This window comes from Lutjanus erythropterus, chromosome 9, assembly GCF_056507025.1.
Source record: "Lutjanus erythropterus isolate fLutEry1 chromosome 9, fLutEry1.hap2, whole genome shotgun sequence".
In the NCBI taxonomy this organism is placed as follows: Eukaryota; Metazoa; Chordata; class Actinopteri; order Lutjaniformes; family Lutjanidae; genus Lutjanus; species Lutjanus erythropterus.
In genome coordinates, this window is record NC_139325.1 from 31,316,117 (window position 1) to 31,341,642 (window position 25,526).

Below are 25,526 nucleotides of genomic sequence, written 5' to 3' on the forward strand. Positions count from 1 at the left end.
ATATACATATAAAAAATGTCAGTGCCAAAGCGCTGTCATAAAGCTAAGACAATTTAAATGAGTGATTACAATTTATTTTCTTATAGCCTAATTAATTTCAAAGCAAAAAAAAAACTTAAAACACCAACATTTACGATAATATTATTGCAGTTAGTGTTGGGGAAGCTACTGAAACCACAGCTTTGTAAGCTATCAATTACTTAACACTAGAAGAGGATGAAGTAAAGTAAACTCTATCAAAAAAAAAGCTAGTTTGGTTAATTAAAGCTACTTAGAAAACTACTTTATAAAAATAATAAAATAAAATACATTTTAAAAATAAAAAAGAAACAACAAAAATGTGATTAAAAAACGTCAATGTCAGCAAATAAATAAACAATTAAATAAAAATGTACCCACTTGTTCACAGGTCATACATAAACTAATAATAATTATAAGAAGAAGAAGAATTACTAAAGTGCTTTGGTTTTATATGTGAAGTAATGGTGACCATTTCCTTTCATATTGTCAAGAGTACCCAAAAAGTATTTTAACTACTTTAATCACTATCCCAATATGAATGCAGTACCGTTTTTTTTTTTTGTTTTTTTTTTACATATTGCTCCAATTCTGGCAACGACGCATTAAGTAATTGTGTTGAAAGACATTTCACAGTCAGTTTACTTCTTCAAACTAGTCTACAATACCTCTAACCACCTCTGTTCCTTTTTAATAAAGTTATGGGAAAAAGTTAATATGCTTAATCTACATCGTTTTTTTTATTTAAGGAGATAGTACAGTACAAAGAAACTTTCTGCCTTATATGAAGTATTTTTATGTCAATATTTTTTCGGATATTCTTATAACTAAATATGAGATAATATAAACTCTGTAATCCCGGGGTGGACGCAGCCAAACACAGTGAAAATGAAAAACTAATATCGTATGTCAGCTGGTCTAACGATGCCGCTGTGAGCATTTGAAGTCCGCGTTCAGACTCTTTGACAGGCTGAATTTCTTTCGATCTTGTCTCCTGTTCATCTCCGGTTAACAGCTAATCAATCAAAGGTCACGACACATGAAGCGCGAAATGTTGTGCTTGTTCAGCGTCACATATCAGACGGGGTTATTTCCTCAGTTCTGCTCTGGCAACATGTCATGACTTTCACATTCTGTTGAACTTCTTTAGAAAAACACAAAGCTCGACAACAACAACAACAAACCGAGACTGAAAACGTGATAGGCGCGACGCCCCCTGGAGACAAATGACGCGCCGGGACTAAATGTGATCATCGGTGCAGCTCAGTTCCTTCATTTGTTCACAGACACAGTATTTCAGGATTAAACGCTCCTCACAGAAAGAGAGTCATAAAACCGTGGACATGTAATAAGACTTAATGAGCAATTTCTTTTTTTGACTCTATATAAAGATGTGGATGGATAGTTTCTTTGCGCTTTCAGTGCTTCCTGAAAAAGCAAGAATTATAAGCCACACCTACACCTCGTTATAGATAAATACTGAGCAAACTTTCACTTCAGATTAGAAGCTGCGTAGGACTGTTCAGTATTTTTTCCTGATATTGAAAAGGTCTCTCAGTCATGATGAAAGTACTTGTAGTTGCTGCAGTGGTCGCCCTGCTTCATGGCAGTTATGGTAAATATGTTTTTTTTTCTCTCCTCATGGACTATCACAGACAATCTCCTCAAAACATTTAATTTTATTGCTCCTCTGTGATGAGCTGTTGTTTAATATTCAAGTCTAGCTCTGTCTTTTACAAATATATTCATACAGTTGCTTCCCTGGGTTTTGTCTGTGTGTTTTATTTGTGTGTGCGCTTGCCTGTCTGTTTGTGAGTTTGTTTTTCCTCAAGAGACAACACTTTATTTTCTCTTCCGTCACACTGATGGTTTTCCCCTGGTGGTTTATACAAGACTCAGACAAAACAGGAAATGTTGGTAGAACTATCAAGGGACTGACGAGAAGAACAAATGTAATATCTTTATGTACATATACATACTGTATGCTGTTTACACAAAATTCACATCTTAGCAGTGAAGGAATAATGTAAACTGTTCATGTTGCGCAAGAACTGTAAGATTAACCGCCTCTGTTGTAAGGAGAGTGAGTAAAGTGGAAAGACCTGTTGCCGTGGTCATGTGGCCATATGGTGACTTTGAGAGTGTCGGTATAGTTTTCCAGCAGGAGCCTGAAACAAATGTCAGGAAAAGGGAGAGGTTGTTTTGAAAGTGGTGCCCAGAACAGCAGCCGCACTCCCCCAGAGCAGGTCAGCTCAGCGTGGGCCTCACTCCAGAGCTGCCCCTCTGCCTATTCATGTTGCGATCAATAACCCGCTTCTGTAATCTCTGTCCACATGCAGCCACTTTGCTCATTAAAGGGCCGACCCAGCCGGTTCTGGAGGGACAGCGGATCACGCTGGAGTGTCAGTACTCAGACTCTGAGTTCAACATCAGCCAGGTCCACATTGAGAAATTCTCCAAGGTGAGCCACGGGGACTAATAGGTGGATGGGTGTGAAAAGAGGACAGAAGTGAGACATTTCAAAAGTGGGCTTGCTCACAACACTGCTGGAAAGAAGAGCCATAATGCAAAAGTGTTTTATTTATTGTTTGAATTAGTGTAAAGTTCAGGGTAACGTGTATTTTTCAACCTGGATCCTATTTTCCCATGTTTTTGTGTCTAAGTGACAAATAGGGGGTTTTTGTAACTGGTCCAGCAATAAGGGAGAGTGTTACAGCTGACAGAAGCAAAACTAAGCTACAGCATAATCCCTACAGGCAACTGTGCACCGTCAAACACTCCAAAAACAAATGTTTTGGCTTGACAAAAAAATATAATGCAGCATTTTACATCAGTCATTTTGAATTAACTTCTAACAAAATCAAGTTCAATCAACAAACTGCACTGAGTTAGGGGAATTAGCTTTTCACCAATAATCATAGGTACTATTTATTTAAGGTACTTAGTAATTAATAGTATTATGCAAGTGTTTGGGTTGATTATTCATAAAAATTAATTGTTCCAACTAGTTTTTCCACATTAATTAAAAGATTTTTAAGTGTCATATACTTAATTAAGAAGTTTTTAAGTTTGCAATTGTGTAAAACTTTAAGTTGCTCCAATTTGATTTTCTAGAGTCTTAATTACACACGTTTTTGTTTTTTTTTAAACAGTAAGATACATTTTGTTTAACCACACACCTGTTTTATTGCTCTCGCCGAACTCAAAAGACTCCCTTTGCAGAACAGAAGCTATATAAAACATCTGCGTTCGTCCTTTCACTGGTCCGACAAACACCAACTCTGGTTTCAACCTATACCCTTTGTTCTTCAAGATAGATGTGAAAATATTCTGGGTTGGTGATTGTTGGAACTTTGGACAGATGAGTCAAGACACTTTGGTGAGTTTTATCTATTTGCTGCTGATGATAGATGAAAATGATACTGATGATGTTAAAATTACTGTTTTATAAAGGGAGCCCACTTAGGTTGGTGAGAGCAATAAATCAGCAGTTTCTGGTTAAACAAAACACATCTTACTCTTTAAAAAAGGCTTAGCTCTGCCATAATGTTTATCTCTTCCATAATGTTGTCAAAAACTCAAAATTACAATCTGAGCCAGTCGGAGGCAAAAATAGGCATTTTTAGCGGACTCACTTTGACGGTGCACAGTTGTCCAGAGGGATTACTTTGCAGCTTAATTTCACTTCTGCTGGCTGCAGCACTCTCCCTTAATACTGGACCAGTTTCAAAAAACTGTTGTCCCCGTTAGTCACTTACAGACACAAAACCGAGAAGGAGAAGCAGGGTCCAGGCTGAAAAATACTCAAGTTAACCCTTTAATTACTCTTGTAGCAGTGGAAAAAACATAAATCATGTTTATTATGTTACTTTTTTTTATATGTAGACTGATACTGTACATAAGAAAACAGTGCTCACTGAATGTTATCACTTGTCATAACATTTATAACTGACGATAATTTGCATGCGGACTGCGGTTTAGTTCAACACAGTCGAGGAAGGTATGGAATATAATCCATCAGAATGCTCCTGTCAAACTTGCCATATGTTATGTTAATTTTGGATTATTCCTGAATTAACTTCAAATTCCAAAGTTATCAAAATACGTGTTTGAATAAAACAGGGGTTTTGAAAGACTGAGACTGTCGGCCTGTCTTCAGACAAAGCTTAGGAAAAGACCCAAAATTTCGCTCAACTCCTGGATGTCTTTGGGATTATGATTGTGTTACTTAATTCCATAGAAAACCAACAAAGATGGCCTAATATTTCTGTCTGATGTAACTTTAGAATAGACCAAATAAGCCTGCATGAAAGAGTCTAGCTTTATTAATGGTAAAGTAAGAAAAAGAGTAAAATAATGCCTAATGTAATATTTTTTTTCACCTCCATTCACTGAGCCTCCCCTGCAGCTGTTTGAAGCCCATCGACCTCCCAGTTTCCATCACCATTACCCACAACACCCATCTGGCAGTGACCAGTCATTCTCTCTGTCTTTTCCTTCACCAGTACATGCAGACCTGGCACCCAGTTTGGGAGAACTCTTGGTGCTTCTATTCGCGGATGCTAATCGTGCGGACTGCAGAGAGTCTAGTCCTGTCCATCCGCAGTGCTGGAAGGTTCTATGACGGGCCCTACCGCTGTGTGTCTGACGCCGAAAATGTGACTGCGCCGGACAACTCTTCCCAGGAGTTGGCCATCAAAGTGCATTGTGAGTGACTGGGGTGATGCGGGTAGGAGCTGACGGTCTGTGGAACAATGACTCTGTGACACTGTATTTCCCTTTTACTGAAAAAAGAAATGTTATTTGTTGTCTGTGTCCTGCAGAGGTCAAAGAGATTTCTGCAAGACTCTGACAATAAGCTAGATAAACATGACTTGCAAATAAGACTCACAGTTCCACTTTCCAATGAGGAAATGTGTGGCATAACTGAGAATACTGACGTGACTCACAAAGTAGGAAGTATAAAAAGCACCTGAATGTACATTGGTAAATAGTCTAAGTGAGAAGACAGAACAGAGGGAGCCTGAAACCTCGCAATTTTCTTCACATTTCCAACCAGCAGGAGGTAAAGACAATCTTTCAGACACTGTGGACACAGCTTTCTTCACAGTGAGGGATAGAAAAACACATGAATAGTTAATAACACAAGACATATCTGTGCAGTGCAGCTGCAGAGTGTGTACAACCAAACAATTGCAAAAAAGATCCAGAGCAAACACTGTGTTACCTACACTCTGAGATTTAGAAGTTCTGATGAGAACTGTAAAGGGTTCTTCAGCTTGTCCCCATAGGAGAACCCTTGAACCACTTGAAACCCTTTCAGAAAGTTCAACCTAGAACCCAACATAAAGGGTTATACCTAGAACTATCTGGGTTTCAGCCAGGACCCCCTATGAGAGATTCTATGGTGCGATGGTTCCACCCAGAGCCCTCTCTTATGGTTCTATCCAGAACCTTTCTATCTTCTAAGGGTGCTAACAAGGACCCACCCAATGGATTCTACTGAGAAACGTTTTATATCCCAAGGGTTTCTTTTACATTTTCTTTCATATTCCAAGGGTTTCATCTAGGGGTTCTACTGGGAACCTTTTTCTGTTCCAAAAGTTTTATCTAGAACCCACCAAGGGGGCTCTACTAAAAACCCTTTCATACTCTGTGGATTTATCTAGAACACACCCAGAGGGTTCTATCAGGAACCATTTAATATTCCAAGAGTTTAATCTAAAACCCAATAAGGGGGGCTTATCAAGACCCGTTTTATATTCCAAAAGTTCTTTCTAGCACCAGTCAAGGAGGTTCTACCAAAAACCCTTTTATATTCCATGATTTTATCTGGAACATGCTCAGAGGGTTGACCAGGAACATTTTTAGGGTTTTATCTAGAACCCACCAAGTGAGGTTCTGCCCAGAGTCCTTTTATGATATAAAGAAATTTTGACGAAAGAGTTCATCGAGGATTTTTATAAAGGGTTTGGATAAAAAAGGGTTCCTAAAGCTCATCTCAATCTCACAAAAAACCTTGATGAACCCTCTCCAGTTCTTCAGAAGCTTTGGGTAGAACCTCAGCCCTTCAGGGAGAACCCTTAGTTTTAAGAGTGTATGATAGATCGACTACAGTCATTTTATTATTTTTTGCACTCCAAGCAAACATCGGCACATTCTCCTGGTGAGGGCTCAAGTTTGAAACTATCAGTGTAGGATACACAGTTGCACGAAACGACATCTGTGGCGTAGCTAGTCAGATTATCAGTGTCCTCTATCTTCTCAGTGGCCATCAAATCGACCGTGATGCTGTTTGATAGGCTCCTCAGCCTCATGGGGGGAATCAATAAGGAGGCAAAGATTAGAATGGACTGAAGGACTGAAGGAGACAGAGGGGGAGAGGAGCCAGAAGCTGGATGGACGTGGGCCATCTATTGAGATGGAAGAGAAAATGAGCCATTATTCACAACACTGCCTCTCTAAAGACTTCGATAAGATGAAACCTATTATCATTATTATTGATTGCTCGGTGCCGTCTGTACTCCTGTGAGGCATTCATACTTGAGCCTATATACTCAAATATACTTAAGAAGATATGAGTGTTTACCAGCTGCTGCCACTGCAAACATATGTTCAGTCACGTCCCAATCTCATTAAGAGGAAGCTTCAGTGTACGTGAAATTTTCGTGCCTTCATTAATGTTTGATCATGCTTCCTGTCAGTGGTGGGCTCTCAGGGGGCAGGGGTGAAAAAAAATTAAAAATGCACCAACGTGCACCAAAGTCATGATGCATTTCACCTGTTTTGTCCAAGCATGGGCACTCTGGAGGGGGAGTTTTATCATTTATCTTGGACATTGGGCCACTCTAGGGGGCATTTTATCATGTTTTGTCTACTGTAAGGGCAATCAAAAGGACACCGTACCACATTTTGTCCAGTGGAACGGCACCCAAGGGCACTTTATCATGTTGTCTCAGACACTGGGCCACTCTAAAGGGTACTTTATCCTGTTTTGTCCATTTAAAGGACACGCTAAATTGCACTTTTTTCCACATTTTTCCCACTGAAAGGACACTCTAGGGTACTTTATCGTGTTGTCTCAGACATTGGGCAACTCTAGAGGGAACATCATTACATTTTCTCCACTGGAAGGGCACGCTAGAGAGCACTTTATCCCATTTTCTTGGCCCCCTCTGCCCCCTCCTTTGAGTTCACCAGTGCTTCCTGTGTTTTTTTTATAGACATGGATGAGCCGTCAGTGTCCAGGGAAGGCTACAGCAGCTACCTGGGTGTCCCAGAGGAGCTGAAGGTGCGACTGGGGGAGGAAGTGGTCCTGAAGTGCTCTGCCAGCTCATCAGAGGAGCCAAGCTACTACTGGAACAAGAATGTGAGAAAAGCCTGAGGAATGTGCACAGTGGCAGTGTCCTCATTATGTTTTTGGAAACTTGTCATTCTCTTCCTCCCCGCTCCCTTTTCTCCCTCCCTCAGATTTTCAATGTGACCTCTTTATTTTGTCTTGCTCCAGTCTCTCTAGATCCCTTTTTGCTCTCTTGGCTTTTGCTCAAGCATTCTCTTAATTTTCTCTCCTCTTCAAACTCGTCTCTGACTGACTTTCTCGAGCCACTTGTTTCCCCCTCGCCTGTCGTCTTTTCATCCCCTCCTCTGAAGAAGTGCTCTGTATTTAAGTGACCAGTTGGCTTAGGCCCACCACTCGCTGGGGATTGCAGCTTGCCCACTTACAGAGGATTAATAGTTTAATGAGGTCTAGACAAGAGCCAGTCAACCTGAAAACAATTATGCGGATAGATTTCTAATGATTTTTTTAGTGTTTGGTTAACCAGTATTGAATTATTCAACTGGGCTCTCCGCTGAGCTGAGGAACTGTCACCCGTGGGAAATTAAGACATCTCAGTGTAAGATGCCATAGTGACAATAGGCATGTTGAGCAAGGAGACGCTGATGAGTCAGGAGATACACTGTGCCCTTGTGGTGAGAACATGGTATTACGCTCTCAAGGCGTCACTAAACTCACCACGAGCAAATAACAGGTCTAATGAGGCTATGAAAGTATGAAGATGTCTCAGGGACAGCCAGAAATAATTGCTGAATTTCCCCTTTTGTTATTCTTCTTGATAAGTCGGCTCGGGGTTAATGTGCTTGTTAAAGGGTCACTGCTAATCCCGGTTTTAAATGGGCTTACAAGTCCAAATCCAATTCAGTGGACATTTTATACAGCTAATGCTGTTTGTCCGCCATATGATCATATGCAGTGCTTTAGGTTTTTGTCATTAGTCGGTGAATATTCACCACTGTTCCACTGTCACTGAAGGGACAGTACAATCATTAACAGTGACCTGTTGCTTTCCAAACACTGAGCTCACACTTATCTGTACTGTTAAGCCTCAGATTTCATCGCTTACTCAGCTTTGTCTTCTCCATCAGCAGCATTTATACTTGTCGCCCTCATCAGATTAATGAGTTACTAGAATTTAACGACTGACAGCATATCTTAATAGTCAAAAAGTTTCATGTAGCATATCAAATTATCAAATTACCAGATAGTTGGACAGAATTTCATGTGGCACAGTAGGAAATCTTCTGTAACTCTGTGATTAATTAGTCATTAATAAATTGGGTGTTTTTTTCTTTTTCTTTTTTTTTTTTTTTTAACACAATAAGGCTCTGTTTGCTAATTATAAATGGTAGTAAGTCATTAACAGTAATGGGTTTTGGTTCATCCCATTTTAAAACCATCAGTCAGCTCTAGAGTGGTTTAGGTGTTAGGAGCGTGATTGTGCAGAGTTAGAGTGAGAATGTCAGGGTGAGCCAATCAGAGGTAGAGGAGGGCGGGACATGGCTTTGCCATCCTGGGAAAAATAATCACGCACAGGGAGCAGGAAAGGAGAAATTTGACTAATGTTCTGCTGGGTACCAAGCCTGCTCAGCTATTATTGGACCGCAGAGTAAAAAGTAAGTCATTATTTAACAATAAGGTTCCTTTCTGCCAGTTGGTAGCAAATCATTAATAAATGGTGATGGGATTTATACTTTATAATATGGATCCCTTTTGCTGGTTATAAATATTAATAATTAATTAGTAAAATTAATTAGTAGCAATCAGTAACTGGATCTGGCCAAATAGAGAGCCCACATCCATGTATGACAACTGTGTTCTAACTTGTAAATGTTTATTAATTATTCATAAATTGTTTTTGAAACCAAATTCTGACCCATTTATACATTTTATTTATTTTATTTTACTTTATGAGGGTAGTCTTATCGTAAAGTGCTGCTATTATTGCCAACATGACTGGCAGGTCCGTCACCGTGTGGCGTTCGAATCATTCACCTGTTGATGTATCTGTGTTCTACTTACATAAGTCATAAGACTTTTGGAAATGAGGAATGACACTTTGAAGCAAATGACTAGATGAGATGTTAGTGGGCGCGTGTTTGCCTATCAGTGTGTGTGTGTGAGCCCAATGTACGTATGACAGGAATGGATATGGGGCAGAAAGTGGCATCAGAATGGCCCACTTTGACAGACAGCTGCCGTGGGCACATTGGCCCCCGGTAATGACAGCAGGACAGAGGCAGAAACGGGCCACTGCATTGGGAGCCAGTGGATTTGCATACAAAATGCTGCTTTGGCCAAACCTGGCCTTTATGGGAAATCCTCTTAATTCAGATCCATTCAAATTGAAATGGACTTTCTTGGCAGGAGCTGCAGCTCCCAGGAGCCAAATCATTTGCATGGTGTAATGTCTTTTTTTTTTTTTACCCCCCTCCTCCACGTTCGTTTGTTTTCCAATCCTTGTGTTTGGCCTATTATTTGTTTCCCCCCATGTCGGGCTCTATCTCATAATAGTGCTGCTATTTTTGTGTCAACAATTCATCCCGCTCCCTTGCCATCTCATTATGTGTTGTGTTAACAGTGTGTTGCTGCAGCATCATTCTTTGCGGATGATGGTGTTATCTGGGTTATTGACTTGTGTCGATGTGTGTTCGTTCATTGGGATTACAGCTCAGGTAAATACACTTCATTTGGGAGTTTGGGGACTGTTCTCTGAGGGCCACACACCAGCAGATATTTCTGTCTTTCTGTCTCTGTCCCTGCACTGCCATCGCCAGTCTCTCTATCTTGTTCTATTTCATTCCCTTTTTGACACTCTTCTCTCTTCCACTCAGCCAAAATAACACTTTCTGCCCCTTTACGTTCACTTTCTATCTTATTCACTCTTCATGTTTGACAGTCTCTGTTTCTCTCTCTTTTGCCAACCAGCATTGTCTGTTCTCCAGCTCTCCTTTGCTCTCAGCTCAGCACTATTTTAATTTGCACGACTTTGTCGATTCTCTCAGGGCTGCAATCAATCCGGCCAATAAAATATTTTTCTACTTTCTGCCCTGCTCTCTGTTTGTCTCACTCTCTCCTACGCTCTCTCTTGCATGACTAACTCTGTGTCTCTCTCAGGGTGATGACTGGATCCTGCCTTCCTCTAAGCTGACGCTGAAGAAGGTGAGCGCGATGGATGAAGGAACGTACACTTGCATGGTCGAGCACCCCACTGTGGAGTCGCTCAGCAAGAGGCGCACCGTCAAGGTCACTGTGCTGCCTGGTAAGAAGAGACTTTACATCTAACTGGACAAATCCTGTTGTCCTTTACACTGCCTGAGTCTAGAGCGGTTGTTTCTCACTTCCTCATTCTAAAAACTTGCTTGAGTTTCTTTGGAACTATTGGGAAATTCACCTGTCAATACCCCAACCGTCAAAACAATGTTCTGTTTCTTCTTCTATCAGCCACTGAAAAGTGAACATAAAGGTCAGATACGTCGTCATGAACATTTTTCTCAGTTTTCACATTTAAAACTCTAAGCCTGCGTTGCACCAACAGAGATTAGTTCTAATCAGAATTTAGAAAAAATAGGTTCAAAATAAGCAAATCCAGATGTAAAAGTAAGCAGAGCTCTGTTGCAGAATGGGAAATCCAAGATTAGTGAATTAAATCTAAATTAAATTAACTTTAATTAATATGGAGATGCTTGTTTACCCAAATTAAAAGAAAAAAATACACAGAAAATAAATTTGAGTGCTTTTGGGAGCTAATACGCATAAAAGAGGCGAGAAACCATTAACTTTTGGCTGCTTCTGTATTCCTCAAAAATGTTACATTGTTTGCTAATTAGCTAAAAAGTAAAAAATAAACATTAAATTTTTTGCTAGTGAACTAAAAATTCACTACATGTTACACTGTTTGCTAGTTTGCTTAAAATTAAATTATGATTATGTTTAAAAATAAGCCTTGTGTGCAACCCAGAAGTCGTACATGGATGAGGTTTAATTTATTTGCGCACAGAAATCCTTAAAAAAAAAAAAGAAAAAGAAAAAGACTGTGATGCTGTGATAAAAAAGTGAAACCATTTATAAAAACGTCACATAAAAAAAACAGGTTAAGGTTATACCAGAAGACGTAATGCATTTTAGAAGAAGACGCAGTGACAGAACTGCACCAACTTTAAAGGATAAGAGGAATAAAAGAAGCAATGATTTTTTTCTCTCTTTTGGCAGAAATGTCAAATCAAACATGAGTGTTTTTCTATTGTTGAACAAACTGACGACCCCAGATTAATGACATATTTTATGGATATTTTATATTATAGTCAATGCATAACAATAACAGTACATAACAACTGATAAAACTTGTACAGTTAACCCAAACAGTGAACGCAATAACTGCAGGTCGTTTGTATAAAATAAGCAATTTGGATGAATTTTGAGCAGAAAATTTCACGTGAATGTTGCATTAGAGATGATTTTTAATGATACTTTAGTAACTTTCAATACAATTCTCTGTATTGCATATTTCTAATCACCTCTGATTGTTGTAAGGGCAGGAAGAGGCTGTTTAATGTGAAGCCTTTGTTTCTTTTTTTTTTTTTTAGTTTCTGTCCTAAAAAATAATCTAAACTTTAAAAATAACTATTCCAATAACTTTTCTACAGAGAAATGAGATATGGGTCTTCAGTATCTATTTACTTTTTAAAATACGTCTTGCACTCCTTAAAATCAAGAAGACCCCATGACCCCCACTGAAGCTTTGGCGACACCTAGTGGAGGCCGGGATCTCCAGGTTGGGAACCTGTGCTGTAGAGCACAAAGCAAATCAACGCAGATTTAGTATTTAGAAATACTTGTGAGCTGTTTTTATTTTGTTGTACTGTACTGTATATTAATTGTTCCAGATTCTTTTTTGAGAATTAGATGCACCACAATTTCAAGGCAATTGTCTTTGCTGTTTTTTTTTTTAGTTTTGAATCAAACAAAAAAGTTTTGAAATAAACAAAAACAAAAAAGAAAAAAAAAACAAGGTTTTGCTGACCTATAATCTGTTGCTGAGAAAATCTTCTTTCTTAAAAAAAGAAAAGAAAGAATCTTTCAGTTTAAGAAACAAATGTTAATTATCTCAATAAAAGATTGTAGGTCGGTGGGTCTTTCTAACATCATTAAAGTATGAAGTACATTACGGTATATGATGATAATAAGTGAAACTCATTCTCTCCTTAATTAGAAGTCTGTTAGCTTTTGTAGATAAATGTCTTTGGAGGGACAGGGGTTTTTTTGTCTGAATCTGTGACTGACAAACTGTCTTATTTCTCATGAAACATGAAGATTATATTGAAGTAGAGAACTAATTTCATTACATCATTATAGCTAATCCAATTTACAGCACTTCATCTGTCTTCATCATCTTTATCAGTGACCTGTGACATGACTACACTGTATTAATGCACTGCAGTTTTTAAACACCGTCCCTCTCGCCCAGTAGGATTCATAAGCCTTGTGATTTCAATCATTGAAATTATGCAACCTCTAAAAATGCAATTAAGCCAATGCATGTTATTTATAATGGTAAAGTTATCTTATTACCGCTGCAATTGACTCATTGGTCACTGCGCTCCACAGTGTCTCCAGTATTTTCTCTGAAGCACATGTACTAATTAAAACGGTAATGATTTCTAGATCCCAGAATAATGTTTGCTCATCCTTGAAGGTATGGTGGGCAAATGTTACATGTAGCTGCTGTTGCTTTTGAAGTTGCTGTACAATAGCAGTACAGACCTTTAGCAACCATTCCTGGTGCAAGCCCATGAGACTCCAGCTGCCGAGAAATCCTCTTAACATATGGAATTACTGGATATTTGAACAGACGAAGCGTGTGTTTGTTTGCCTGAAATCCTCATAATGTTCATTTTTCTTTCTTTTCTTTGTCCACGATTCTCAAGAAAGAACATACGGTCCATGAATTCTGCAAATGTTATATATAACAGTACACTCTGAGAAATAACGGTTCCAAAAAGGTGCTTCCTGAAGAGGTTCTATCCAAAAACTGCCTCTGAAGAACCCTTTTTTGACAAAAGGGTTTAACAAGGGATCTTTGTAAGACTAGAGGTTCCATTTAGAACCATTTTGATCCATATAACCTCTCTTTTTTGGAAGAAAAATATGTTTTCATCAAGGGTTCATCAAAGGTTCTTTATACCATAATATCAAAGGGCTCTTATTTGGGGATAGAACCCCCAAAAGAGGGTTGTGAGTAGAACAATTACACCATCTTTGTGAAAACCTCTCATATAACCCTTGACCAAGTTTGACAGAAGAGTTCTTCAAGCTTTTAACAGTCTATGAGGAACTATTTCTTAAAAAGGGTTCTTGGCATGAATGGGGTTCTTAATGGAACCCTTAGTCTTACAAAAAACCCTTGACAAACCCCTTCGGTTTCTTCAGATGCAAATGTTTCTGGGTAGAACCTCAGCCCGTCAGGAAGAACCCTTGTGGAACCCTTATTTGTAAGAGTGTGGGTGAAACCTTTCACAGATGGTTCCAGGTGTAGCCCCTAATACTGAGGTAGAACCAAGTGTTTTAAAGTTCCAAGTGGAACTATAAAAGGTTCTACCAGGAACTATATGCACAAGTGTGTGCACACAAAGGCAGTAATCAGACAGTTTTTAAAACTTTAAAGTCAGACTTCTTGAAGATCAGCACGTGTGTGCAGCTCTGTGACCGTCTGAACTCCTCACAGACAATCTTTTCTTCCATAAACAAACAGGAGGTTTCCTTCAGAAGCTTTGCCTCGGGGCGGGAAGCTCATAGTTTTGCTGATTCCAGAGTCTGTGTGATGCATGTTTCCCTTCATATCTGACTGATCTGTCCCACAGAGGACGCCCCGTGGTACGAGACCACTAATGGCCGTCTCTATTTGATGACCTCGGCGGCGGCTGTGTCTCTCCTGGTGTTCATCCTCTCCCTGAGTGTGTTCCTGTGCCGCAGGGCCAAGCAGATCAGGACCAGCAAGGGACCCATGTAAGAGACGACTGTTTGAGTGTTTGTGTCTGTTCCTCTTTCATAATAAGCAATCAGTTTGCTCTTTACTTGTGTTCGCCGTTTTAAATCATTTTCCAGGTCTGATAGAAAATGTGCCTCAGAGTGTGTGTGAATGTGTGTGTGCCTGTGTGATTTCTTTACACTGCTTTATCCACAATCACCTTCCTATTCTCCTTAACTCAGCCCCGGTCTCTCCTCCTGCAGTTTGACTTTATATTACGGATATCGTTATTGCTGCAATATTTCATTCTGTCTCGAGTGATAGAACCAAGGCCATTTCAGTTACAGCGCGTGTATTTTGGTGTATGCTTCATTGTGTGTGTGTGTGTGTGTGTGTGTGTGTGTGTGTGTGTGTGTGTGTGTGTGTGTTCTGTATGCTAACTCGTCTCGCAGGAAACCTCTACACACATGTGCAGAAAAGTGCCTCTGTGCATTTATGTATTTTAAAAGGTGTTATTCACCCTGAATATTAAAGTCTATCTCAGCAGGTCTGACCTACTTGACCCCATCCTTGATCTCTTTCATGTTTCCTCCTCTCCTGTGTCTTTCCACACACTCTCTGCTTGTGAAAAGCCTCAGTTAATAATGGCAGCATAGAAAGTAGAAAAAAGATACAGCAATCAGAAGAGCATTAATGGAAGTCCCATTAAATCTGTTACTGACCGTATGTTAATGTGTACCCTGACCCCATGCAGCTTCGCTCATTAACTTCATTTCCATATGGGCTGAAAAAAAAAATGGACTTGAAGCTTTCTGCTTCATACATGATTTCTACAAGGTTGGGAGGGTTACATTAAAAATGTATTCTGATATAATTACTTGTTAGAAAATCATGTTTCCAAAACAAAATGTCAAAGTCAAGTCCAAGTCAAGTTTTTTTTCAGTCTGACTCGTGTTGTTAGTAGTTCTGACAGATTAGCTAGTTACCTATTCCTGCCTGAAAGAGTCAGCTGGAAGACATAACTGTCCACCGTGCTGTGATGTTGTTCCCCTTTTCTGATTTAGAGACAAAATGATGCCACAATTTCCACCCAGTGATGCATTTTTTTCACTATAGAGATAATGATAATGAATTGACAACTATAAAATTAGCTATGGTTTCACTTGAAAGTATGATCCTGCTCATAATTCTCTTTTTTTTTTTTTAATTTATCTGTAATCTGAGTATGACTTTTTTCTTCTGTAACCTTTTTTTGTATCTCAATTACGTAATTGCAACACATGCAATCTGTTACCCCTCAAGCCTGGGTTTCTGTGTCTTTGTGGTGGCATTGAAGAAAGTTTAATCCTCACAAGTGTGGCTGGGCATGTGCTGCCATGTGTGTCTGAGCGTGTGTGCATAAAAAGAGAGCCAGAGAGCGAAAGAGAGAAAAATGGACTTTCATATCAACAGCCAGGTGTGGTTCCATCGCTCGGTTCCAGTCTATAATTTCCTCACTTATACTTTTCTAGTGTCGACTGGGAGGTCGATATACAGATAATCATGCTCCTCTGTCTTTCCTTCTCTCCTTCTCTCCTCCAGTGATGACCACTCTCAGAAAAAGCCCATCTACAAAGCCAGTGTGGAGTCTCTACCCTCCACCTGCGGAGACAAACAACCTCTGGTGTGACTGCACAGGCAGGTGGAAGGATGAGGAGGAGCGGGAGGTGGGGGGAGGAAGAAGATGGAACGAAAGATGAGGAAGATGGAGTGGGTGGCCGGGAAATGAGCGATACTTTAAAGAGGGAGGAGACGGCATAGGGTTATGGATGGTCACACTGGGGGAGGAAGACAAAGAGGGAGACTATAGGGAAAGCAAAATCAAAATCAGTAACAAGCTGGGCGCAGAAAAAACCCTGAAGGGCAAATGATTGCTTCAGAGACACAAAAGCTGCTTTGCTTGTGGGTGTATGCTGCAGTTATGTATCTTGGACAAAAAGGTGGGCAATTTCTCTTCATTTATTCTGCAGTGTAGAAAATGGTGAGCTACATTCTTAGCAAAATGATGCAGGATGAGTCTTGTGCACCGCAAGAAGCCGTTAAGACTCCACACGCAATTCTCTCCTTTCTGTACAAACATAATTGCTCAGCTGTGTATTATGAATGAGCCATTTGGGTAATAGGACAAGGTTTTATTTTGTTGGTGTGTTTCCCTTTCAACCCTTTTTTTCAAAAGCAGAACCAGCTCAAAGCGTCTGTGAGAAGGTCATTATAATCTCTTTGCTGTGACAGCTCTCAAGCACATTGCACTCGTACTATTTAATTTACTGTACTTTGGATTTTCTTTGATATTAAATGGCTTTCAGAAAAAATATTATTTACTGTCCTTACGTGTGCCATTGATTTTGTTCTATCCTGGAGGTACAAAAGAGGCTGGGGAGTATTGACAATGTGGTGAAAGCCGGACATTCATGCTCGCTTGGCCGCACATTTTCTCGATCCAATGCCATCTCAGGCTTGCATCAGCTTGTTTACCAACCTTTCCCTTCAGTGTGTAAGACCTCACTCCGAAGCAATGACCTTTCCTCAAAGTGCTCTGTGCATGCTTGTGTTTTTCCCCATCTGGCTGTAAAGCACAAACCCCATTCTCACTGAGTCATACATGAACCAAAGACTCACACAAAAACACACACAAGAATAACAGTAAAGTCGGGTAACCTTGAAACTTTCCCCATCCATTATAAGAGCGAGCAAGGTTACCTTCTGCTGCACTCAGAAAAAAAAAAGGATTCCAAAAGGGTTCCACCTGAATGGCTGAAGTTGAGAAATATTTTTTTGAGGAAAGGGTTTGTTCTTCAAAGATCTGTGAAGAACTCTTTCATCAACGGTTCTTTGCACCATAATATAGAAACATTCTCTGTAGAACCATCTAGATGAAACCTTTGGGATATAAAAAAAGGTTCTTGGGTTGGGCTCTGGATAAAACAGCTGGAATATAAAGAGGTTTTCAGTAGAACCCCCTGAGTGGGTTCCAGATGAAACACTTGGGGAAAAAAAAATAGGGTCTTGGTAGAATCCGTCAGGTTGGGTTCTGTATAAAACCCTTGGAATATAAAAAGGGTTTTGGTGTAACCCCCATGGTGTGTTCTAGATAAAACCCCTGGAATGCAAAAAGGTTCCCGGTAGAACCCCCAGCATGTGGTCTAGATAAAACACTTGAAATATAAAAAGGTTCTCAGAAGAACCCCTTTGATGGGTCCTTGATAAAACCCTCAGAATATAAAATAGTTCTCAGTAAAACCCTCTGTATGTGGTCTAGATAAAACCCTAAGAATATAAAAAAGGTACTTGGTAGAACCCCCTGAGTGTGCTCTAGATAAAACCCTTGGAATATAAATAGGTTCTCAGCAGAACCCCCTGTGTGTTCTCGACAAAACCGTTGGAATACAAAAAAAAAGGGTCTTAGTAGAAGGATGTGGTTGGGTTCCTGTCCTTTATATTGGGTTCTAGGTAGAATTCTGCAAGTGTTCCAAGTGAATCTTCATAAAAGGTTCTACTAAGAACCAAAAAGGGTTCTCCCAGGACAAGCCAAAGAACCATTTATAGTTTTAGTTACTATCTTTATTTCTAAGAGTGTAGTTCTGCTTCAATATGGACAAGAATTCTATTCTGATTCTCCCAAAATAACCATCATAGGCTACAACTTCATCTTTTTAATTTTCTCCTCTGTTGCCTTGTAACCCTTAACGCCGTGCCACAGCACCATCGCTTATTACCATAACCGTGCTCGTAATGCAGAGAATTTCATTACGCTTGTCTGTTGAAGTTATGTTGGGTTTTATGTGGTTTTATTATCGGTGTGTGGTTGACCGTAGGCCGTCGTTAATAATGGGCGAAGCGGCAGTTTAACAATGACACTCCATTAACGGGTGCATGCGCCACAGAGCACAGCCTGGATAATGTTATTAAACTGATTATTCAAGCCCCCTGTACAGCTCGCCACCGCCGCAGCCGTTCTTTGTTGAGCATTTTACAGACTCCTTGTATTTCTTCTTTAACTCCACAAACTTCCGCTCTCTTTATGTCTTTGGTCAAGCCCACACTTCTAGAAATAAGCATTCCTAAAGGGTTCTTTGTGAGGGCTGAAGTTCTATCTAGAACAATTTGCTTCTGAAGAACTGTTTATCAAGGGTTCTTTGTAAGGGTTCCATTAAGAACCTTATTCATCCAAAGCACCTTTTTATTGAAGAAAGAGTTTTTCAAGGATTCAAGGAACTATTTTATCAACCCTACTGTATGTCCTGTGGTATAAAATGGTTCTCCATAAAACCCCCTGGGTGAGTTCTAGATGAAACTCTTGGAATATAAAACAAATCTGGATTGAACCCCTTAGGTGGGTTCTAAATAAAACCCTTGGAATATAAAAATGGTTCTTGTCAGAATTCCCTGAGTGAGTTTTAGATAAATCCATCGGAATATAAAAGGGTTGGCAATAGAACCCTTTGGATGGGTTCTAGATGAAATCGTGGGAATATAAAATAGAAAATCTTTGGAATATAAGGGGCTTCTCAAAATCCCCTGCATTTGTTCTAGATAAACCCCTTAGAACCCCTTGCATGTGTTCTTGATAAAACCTTCGGAACCAAAAAGATTCTTAATAGAACCCCCTTGGTGTGTTTTAGATAAAACCCTTGGAATATAAAAAAAGGTTCTCAGCAGAAACCCCTGGTTGGGTTCTGGATAAAAAGGTTCTCAAGAGAACCCCCTGAGTGTGTTCTAGATAACCCCACTGGAATACAAAAAAAGTCTTCGTAGAACCCCTTTGGTTCTAGATAAAGCCCCTGAAATATAAAATTGTTTTTAGCAGAACCCCATGAGTGGCATCTTGTTAGCACCCTAGAAGGCTGAAAGGTTCTGGATAGAACCTGCAGAGAGGGTTCTAGGTGGAACCATTGTACCCCAGAAGAGGTCCCCTTTAGAGTCTCTCATAGAGGGTTTTGTGTGGACCCTTTCACAGATGATTCAAGGTATAAGCCGTTATGTTGGATTCTAGGCAGAACTCTGAGAGGGTTCCAGGTGGAACCTTCATAAAACGTTCTTCTGGTAACCAAAAAAGTTTCTCCTATGGAGATGAGCCAAAGAAACCTTTGTGGTTCTAATTAGTACTTTTTTTTCTGAAAGTGCAGGAATAAAGAGACAAGAGCGATAGAACTGGACAGACTTTTAAAAATCGGTCACGCTCCGTAGGAAAAAATACAGCGTTGTAAATTTAAAACGCCCTCCTGCATGTGAAATGCCAGTGAGCTCCATTTTGTTTTGGCCTTTGAGTCAGTCATGAGTGAAAAGCTGTGTGCTCCCCAGTGGGCTCTAGTCCTGGGGCTTCAACCGGTTGGCCAGAAAAGACAAGATTATGTATCAGGAATTTCACACAGCGGAGTTGTCCCCAAGGTACACGGCTCTGGTTGGTTGGGAGGGAGAGAAGTGTAGTTTACAGTGACATTTTGACCTTGATAGTGCCTCATGGATAAACCAACAACAGCTTAGGGCGATGCAGGGGCTGTGCAGAGAATACCGAGCAGTCAAAATGTTTTGTCTGGGGCAGGCAGGGTCCTAACAGGACAAGGGTGTACACCTGTGACATTTAGGCCTGGAGTCACTTCACTAGTGTCCGCAGTTAGGGTGGTAGGCGACCGTCCTGGTGCTGCAGCCGTCAGCATACAAGCCTTCATGTAAAGGTGAGTTATACTAAACATGACACCTCATTGACTAACGCGTCAAAGCGCCCGGCATTTGTAACTTTGTGCCATCGCCCACTGCTGTTCTCGTCACGGTCACTTGGTTTAGTATGTGCTTCCTGCATATGTTGTGTCAAATGGCTGAAAATGAAGGAGTGGAGCTCGCTGGAGAAGCAGGTGTTTTCCCCTCATTACTTCCTGACAATGCCCCATCTGGTGTGGGGGAGCTGCTGCCACCACCGACTCCCTGCCAACCGGGGAACAAACACTCGCAGAGAGGCTGACGGGGAAAAATGGGATGGGATGGAAGCTCGGGGAAGGAGTGGGGCAGATACTATCATCGCCAAAACAACAAGGTTAAAACTTGTGTCGAGACAGAGAATCACTGAGCAGATGGAGCCTGAAGCTGAGACTTTAAGATTTCACATAAGTCGAGGTCAGATATGAAACATGAGTTCAAAGGAACTTCATGGAAGCCACGGGTAGAAATATTAATATTAATGCTAATAGACTGGTTTGATGTTTTACTGCCTGTCTGAACTTTTTCTGACTGTTTGAGCTAAACTGACCAAAGTGACTTGAGGACAGATGAGAGAGAGAGGCCAAAGCTGATTTGAAGCCCATGACGTGCCATCCCTGATTTTACCTGAAGGGGGCGCCAAAGACACAGTTTGAAAAAGATGCCTTCCAGCTTCAGAGACAACAAGCTCATGTTATAACACTAGATTAGGAAGGGAAAAAAGAGATGTGGAAAGAGAAACAATTTTCATAATGGAGCAGCGCTCTCTGACTGGAAAACACAATTATGGGCAAACTGTGGCCACAGCATGAGGGTAAAGTTAAAGAGCCCCTTTAGCGGGGCCTAATAGGCCCTGACTACAGATGAGCAGAAAACACAGGCTCGTCCGGAGCACAAGTTTTTGTTCCAGGCCATTACCGTCATTGTGAACGGCGATTTAACCGAATACACTCAGGCCAGCTCCCTGCTCTCCTTGATGAGTCCTGTGCACATTTTGGAGACAAAGCAGCCTCTGCAACATAATGTCCCTCAATCTAAAAACACCTCAACACTGCTGCACATCCACTGATTTGGCAGTGAGTCGACATTAGGGCTGCAGCTAACTACTATTTTCATTTCAGATTATTCTGGGGATTATTTTTTTTTATTATTGATTGGTAGTTTGGTCCATAAAATGTCAAAAAATTGTGAAAAATGTCTAAAAAAGCCAGGCGACATCATCAAATGTCTTATTTTGTCCATAGCCCTAAGATATTCAGTTTACTGTCTTAGAGGAGTAAATAAACCACAAGATATTCACACTTAAGCCCATAATTGATATTGATTATCAAAATAGATGGCGATTAATTAAATCATTGCCATCAAATCAATTACTTGATTAACTGTTGCTGCTCTACCCAACATATAACATTTCCTCCAGTTTTCACAAAATGACAAATAATCATGAACAAATTACAGAAATGAACATACAGCTATGATATAGTATGAAATAGTAGGGTAAACACAGATATTATTACTAATTAATGTCCTGTTACATTTAGAGTAGTAGAGCCTTTCCAGTGAGCCAACATGCACAATAGCAGCACACTGACTCCATTTTACTTGAATGGAGGAACCTTATTTGACCCTTGCCAAGTCCTGTCCTCCTTGGAGCCTCATTCAACTTTCTCTTTTACTGTTTCCTGTACTTGCCATGTGCCAGACTGGTCTGTGTTGAAAAGAAAAGCAAATTTTGAACATGGACGCTGGCTAAATAGCTAGTTAATCAGTTCAGTTCAGTTCAGTTCAATTCAAAGAGGTTTGTTGGAGTGACCATAATGAAGTACAGTGTTGCCAAAGCTCTTACAAAATTAAACACCAGAAACAAGCAATAAAACACAATGTTACAGTAGAATTAGAGTGCAAACACGACACTGAACATAACTGATGAATAATATGAAAATAACAAGAACAATAATAACAATAAATTGCATTTTTGTGATTGTACATTAATCTGCAGCTGGCTAGCTACATCTGGTAGCTAATGTTTGCAAAATATTGCTAACTAGCAAACTAATCTAATCAAATTATTAGCTTGTTAGCTAACATTTTGGTAACAATAGCTAACTTATGTAGCCTATGGTACCTGAGCACCTTTTGTCCATATTAAAAATTGGTTTTGTGTAGCACATAGTATGTTTGTGTACAGGAAACAGGAAAGGAGAACTTTGACTAGTGCTTGCTCAACTTTTATTGGAGTATGGAGCAAAAAATGACTTAGGAAAGGTCAGTTAGCATCATAACATCTGGTGTTTACACTGCTTCATATCAATATGGCTGTCGTGAAAAAGGTCTATTCTGCCTTCATGTGAGCCTTAAAATTTGGGAAAGTTCACCGATAACTGACGCACAGATGAATCAGCACAAATAAAACCTGCACTAATTAGTCTGTGTAATCGTTTTCCAAAAGCCTCAATAATAGAATAAATGTTTTCAACATTATTGTCTCTTTAAACAATAAACATCTGTTTGTTCCTCGTCATCTTAATCATTGCGGCTCACATCCTCGTCGGTCGGTGGAGCTGAATTTGAAACAAATTGCTTATTTGCGTCTGAAAATTAATGTCGGTTATCAATCACATTTAGAACGAATTGATTTCAATTAATTGCAAGGTGCAGCCCTCTTTCTTCTTCTCTCCTCCTGTGTAGCCTGTTTCTTTTTAAAGCCCGGCCCCTCTCTGTCATCCGTACACCCCTCCACCTGCTCCTCCTCTCTGTGATTGGTCAGAAACGCGCAGAGGCCCGCCCTCATTGGCGAGCTGTTTTAAATATATTTACAATGTAAAGTAACCAAGAAGAACCGGCCAAGCCGTCATTTCACAGGCATTCAGAAGGGGAGAAAGTGTGTGAGAGGGAGCGTTTACTATGTAAAAACGTGCTGTTACGCACTGAGAAAACACACACCACTCGGCCACGCACAGTCGCACTCTCTCTCTCTCGCTCTCTCACACACATACACACACACACTCACGCACACACACGCATAGGGAGACGCTGAAGGCGCTGTCGGGAGAGTGAACCTGCGGGTTCATGTCACTCTGATTTCTCCAAAGGGAAGAAAAGAGGAATACTGAGGAAGAAGAAGAAGAAGATCAGGGGGGAATATCAGCGACTGTCAGCGATGGCTTTGTGGAAGTACTGCGTCCCTCTCACCATCATCACAGTCGCCTGCCTGGTGCGCACTGGTAAGGCTCGAAACAAGAGAGTGAATGAGTGTGATGTGAATGAGAAGAGTGTCGATGTGGTGGTGCTTCTTTTTTTTCCTGTGCAAGTTTGCCTGAAAGTCCTCCAAAGAAGAAGCTGTATTCGGACCTGTCAGGCAAGGAGAAGGGCGAAAGAGGACCAAAAACACGTGCAGATATCCCAGTTTTACAATCATCCTGCGGACCACTGTTAGTATCACCGCTGGGTAATTAGAATCAAAGCCATTTGCGCAATTCTGGGCTTCATCCGTGCTGCTACTTGGGTATGAGTCATTGTATTGTTGTTGTCCGGCTGGAAATACCCCTGAAACAGCGGGTAAAACCCCCCAAAACACCTCAAAATAAAAGAAAAAGTGAAAGTGTCACTTTTTGCCCACGCTGACATATTTAATGTGCTCTGTTGACCCTTGTGCGTCACCGCATTTTCATTATTCCTTCCAGATTTATTGTATCCTTGCTGCTTTGTGAGAGGGACTCATGTGCATTGAATTTTCTGACGGCCACATGCCCGCAGTGGTCCAGACGTGTGTCACCCAGCAGTGCCTTTATTTCCTGCAGTAGTAGTGTGAGCCAGGACTGAAGGCACCTCTGAGACCTCACCTTATCAGATACAATAACATCTAACAATCTATTACAGAACCATGTGATGGCACCTGCAGTGTTATTCTCCCTCAGCGCCGGAGGGAACATCTCAGTCTGGGATAGTCCTGCATCCTGCATCGCTCCCCACAATAGATTTCATGGTCACTACCCTATAACAAGTGCATCTGCTGCAAAAATAAGGATTTGGATTAAGCTCAATCATGACTCTGAGCAACTCCAGCCATCTGCTTGGATGCTGGTAGAAATGCAGACTTATAATAACAAAGCTTATTAAATTCCCGACAAATCTTCAGTGGATGTGGCTGAGCAGGAACATGCATGTGTGCACAGATGTTGCCTCACTGATCTGTTCCCTCCTGTGGCCGTTGTTGTGGTCTGTAGGTCTTTGTTTATGTTGTCCTGAGGCAGTGAAAGGGTTAAATGCTAGGTCGGATATTGTCACAGTTAGACCTGAGCTGTTGTGATGATGTTTCTTTTATATAGGGAGCACTACATTGCTCCATAGCCATTCTCCTGGCTGCACTGATACCATCCTTGCCATGGCCTGTGTATTGATTTCCTCTCTTGAGCGTCTTTGTGTGCATCTATGTGTACGTCTGCTGCTGCAAGAGTGGAGGCTTGATTTATATGCATAAGAGTGGAGGCGTTTGTATGTCAGTCTAGCTGGAGTACTGTGAGGAGGTTTGTGTGTGTGTCTGGTTGGCTGTTTTATGAATATGCTTGTGTGATGCATGTAAATGTGCTTTATGTCTGTGTGTGTGTGTGTGTGTGTGTGTGTGTGTGTGTGTGTGTGTGTGTGTGCTGCTGCTGCTGCTTACCGCGCCGGGTTTTGCCTGAGCTGCAGGCTCTGCTGGGGGCTGCTCACTGATCACTGTCATTAATCTAGCCACTGACAGGGGCCGGGAGAGACAGGGGGCCAGGAGGGTGGAGGGGTGTTACAGGCAGGGGGTGGATGGAGGAAGGAGGCAGAAAAGGAAGTGTAAAGATGCACAACACCCTACACATGTACATATATACAGTTGAGCTGTGTGCTGGCAAGAATCTGGCGATACAATACCTATCAAAATACAGAGGTTACGATTCAATATATTGTGATATACAGGACTTGATACATGGACTTGCATATAGCACTTTTTTAGTCAATTGATTCTTCAAAGTGCTTTGTACAACAACTATTCACATTCACCTGTTCGCTCACTGATGGAACAGCCACTGGGGGCAATTTGGGGCTAAGTATCTTGCAGCAGACATGCGGACTGGAGGAGCCAGGGATCGAACTTCCAATTAGTGAACGACCCGCTCCACACCTTGAACCACAGCCTCCCATATTGCCTGAATATTGTGATTTTGTAAGCAATAGAGTGTAAGAAAATATTGATACACTTGAGTATCACAATATCATGATTTGCGATACTGTATCGATTATTAAAAACAAAGTATTGTGATATCACGATACATGCTAAGATTCGTGGCCATGGTTCATTTTCAGTTGTGTTTAAGCCCCTGACTGAGAGTACATGCATATAGTCATGTATTCTTTCTAAGTTTTCCTAAAATTAGTTAAAAAATTGTAATATATCACCTTGCCAATAGTTTTTGCAATATATTACAATATGTTGAATGATAA

The 25,526-nt window shown here is 40.6% G+C and overlaps 2 protein-coding genes across 2 annotated transcripts in view; both read left to right on the forward strand.

Annotated features, from left to right (window-relative positions):
- The first annotated feature begins 1,472 nt into the window (after positions 1–1,472).
- Positions 1,473–16,677, forward strand: LOC146321826 (B-cell receptor CD22). The gene is made up of 7 exons (XM_084727115.1): positions 1,473–1,633; positions 2,358–2,479; positions 4,524–4,725; positions 7,242–7,387; positions 10,472–10,616; positions 14,215–14,359; positions 15,903–16,677. Exons 1-7 carry the CDS (start codon positions 1,579–1,581, stop codon positions 15,988–15,990), a joined length of 903 nt encoding a protein of 300 aa, XP_084583241.1. The 5' UTR covers positions 1,473–1,578; the 3' UTR covers positions 15,991–16,677.
- A 4,901-nt stretch (positions 16,678–21,578) lies between these two features.
- cadm4 (cell adhesion molecule 4) overlaps positions 21,579–25,526 on the forward strand; it is a 252,199-nt gene continuing 248,251 nt past the window's right edge. The window contains exon 1 of the mRNA XM_084727118.1: positions 21,579–23,278. Within this exon, the coding sequence (XP_084583244.1) occupies positions 23,215–23,278 (64 nt within the window). The 5' untranslated portion in view covers positions 21,579–23,214. The remainder of the gene's footprint in view (positions 23,279–25,526) is intronic.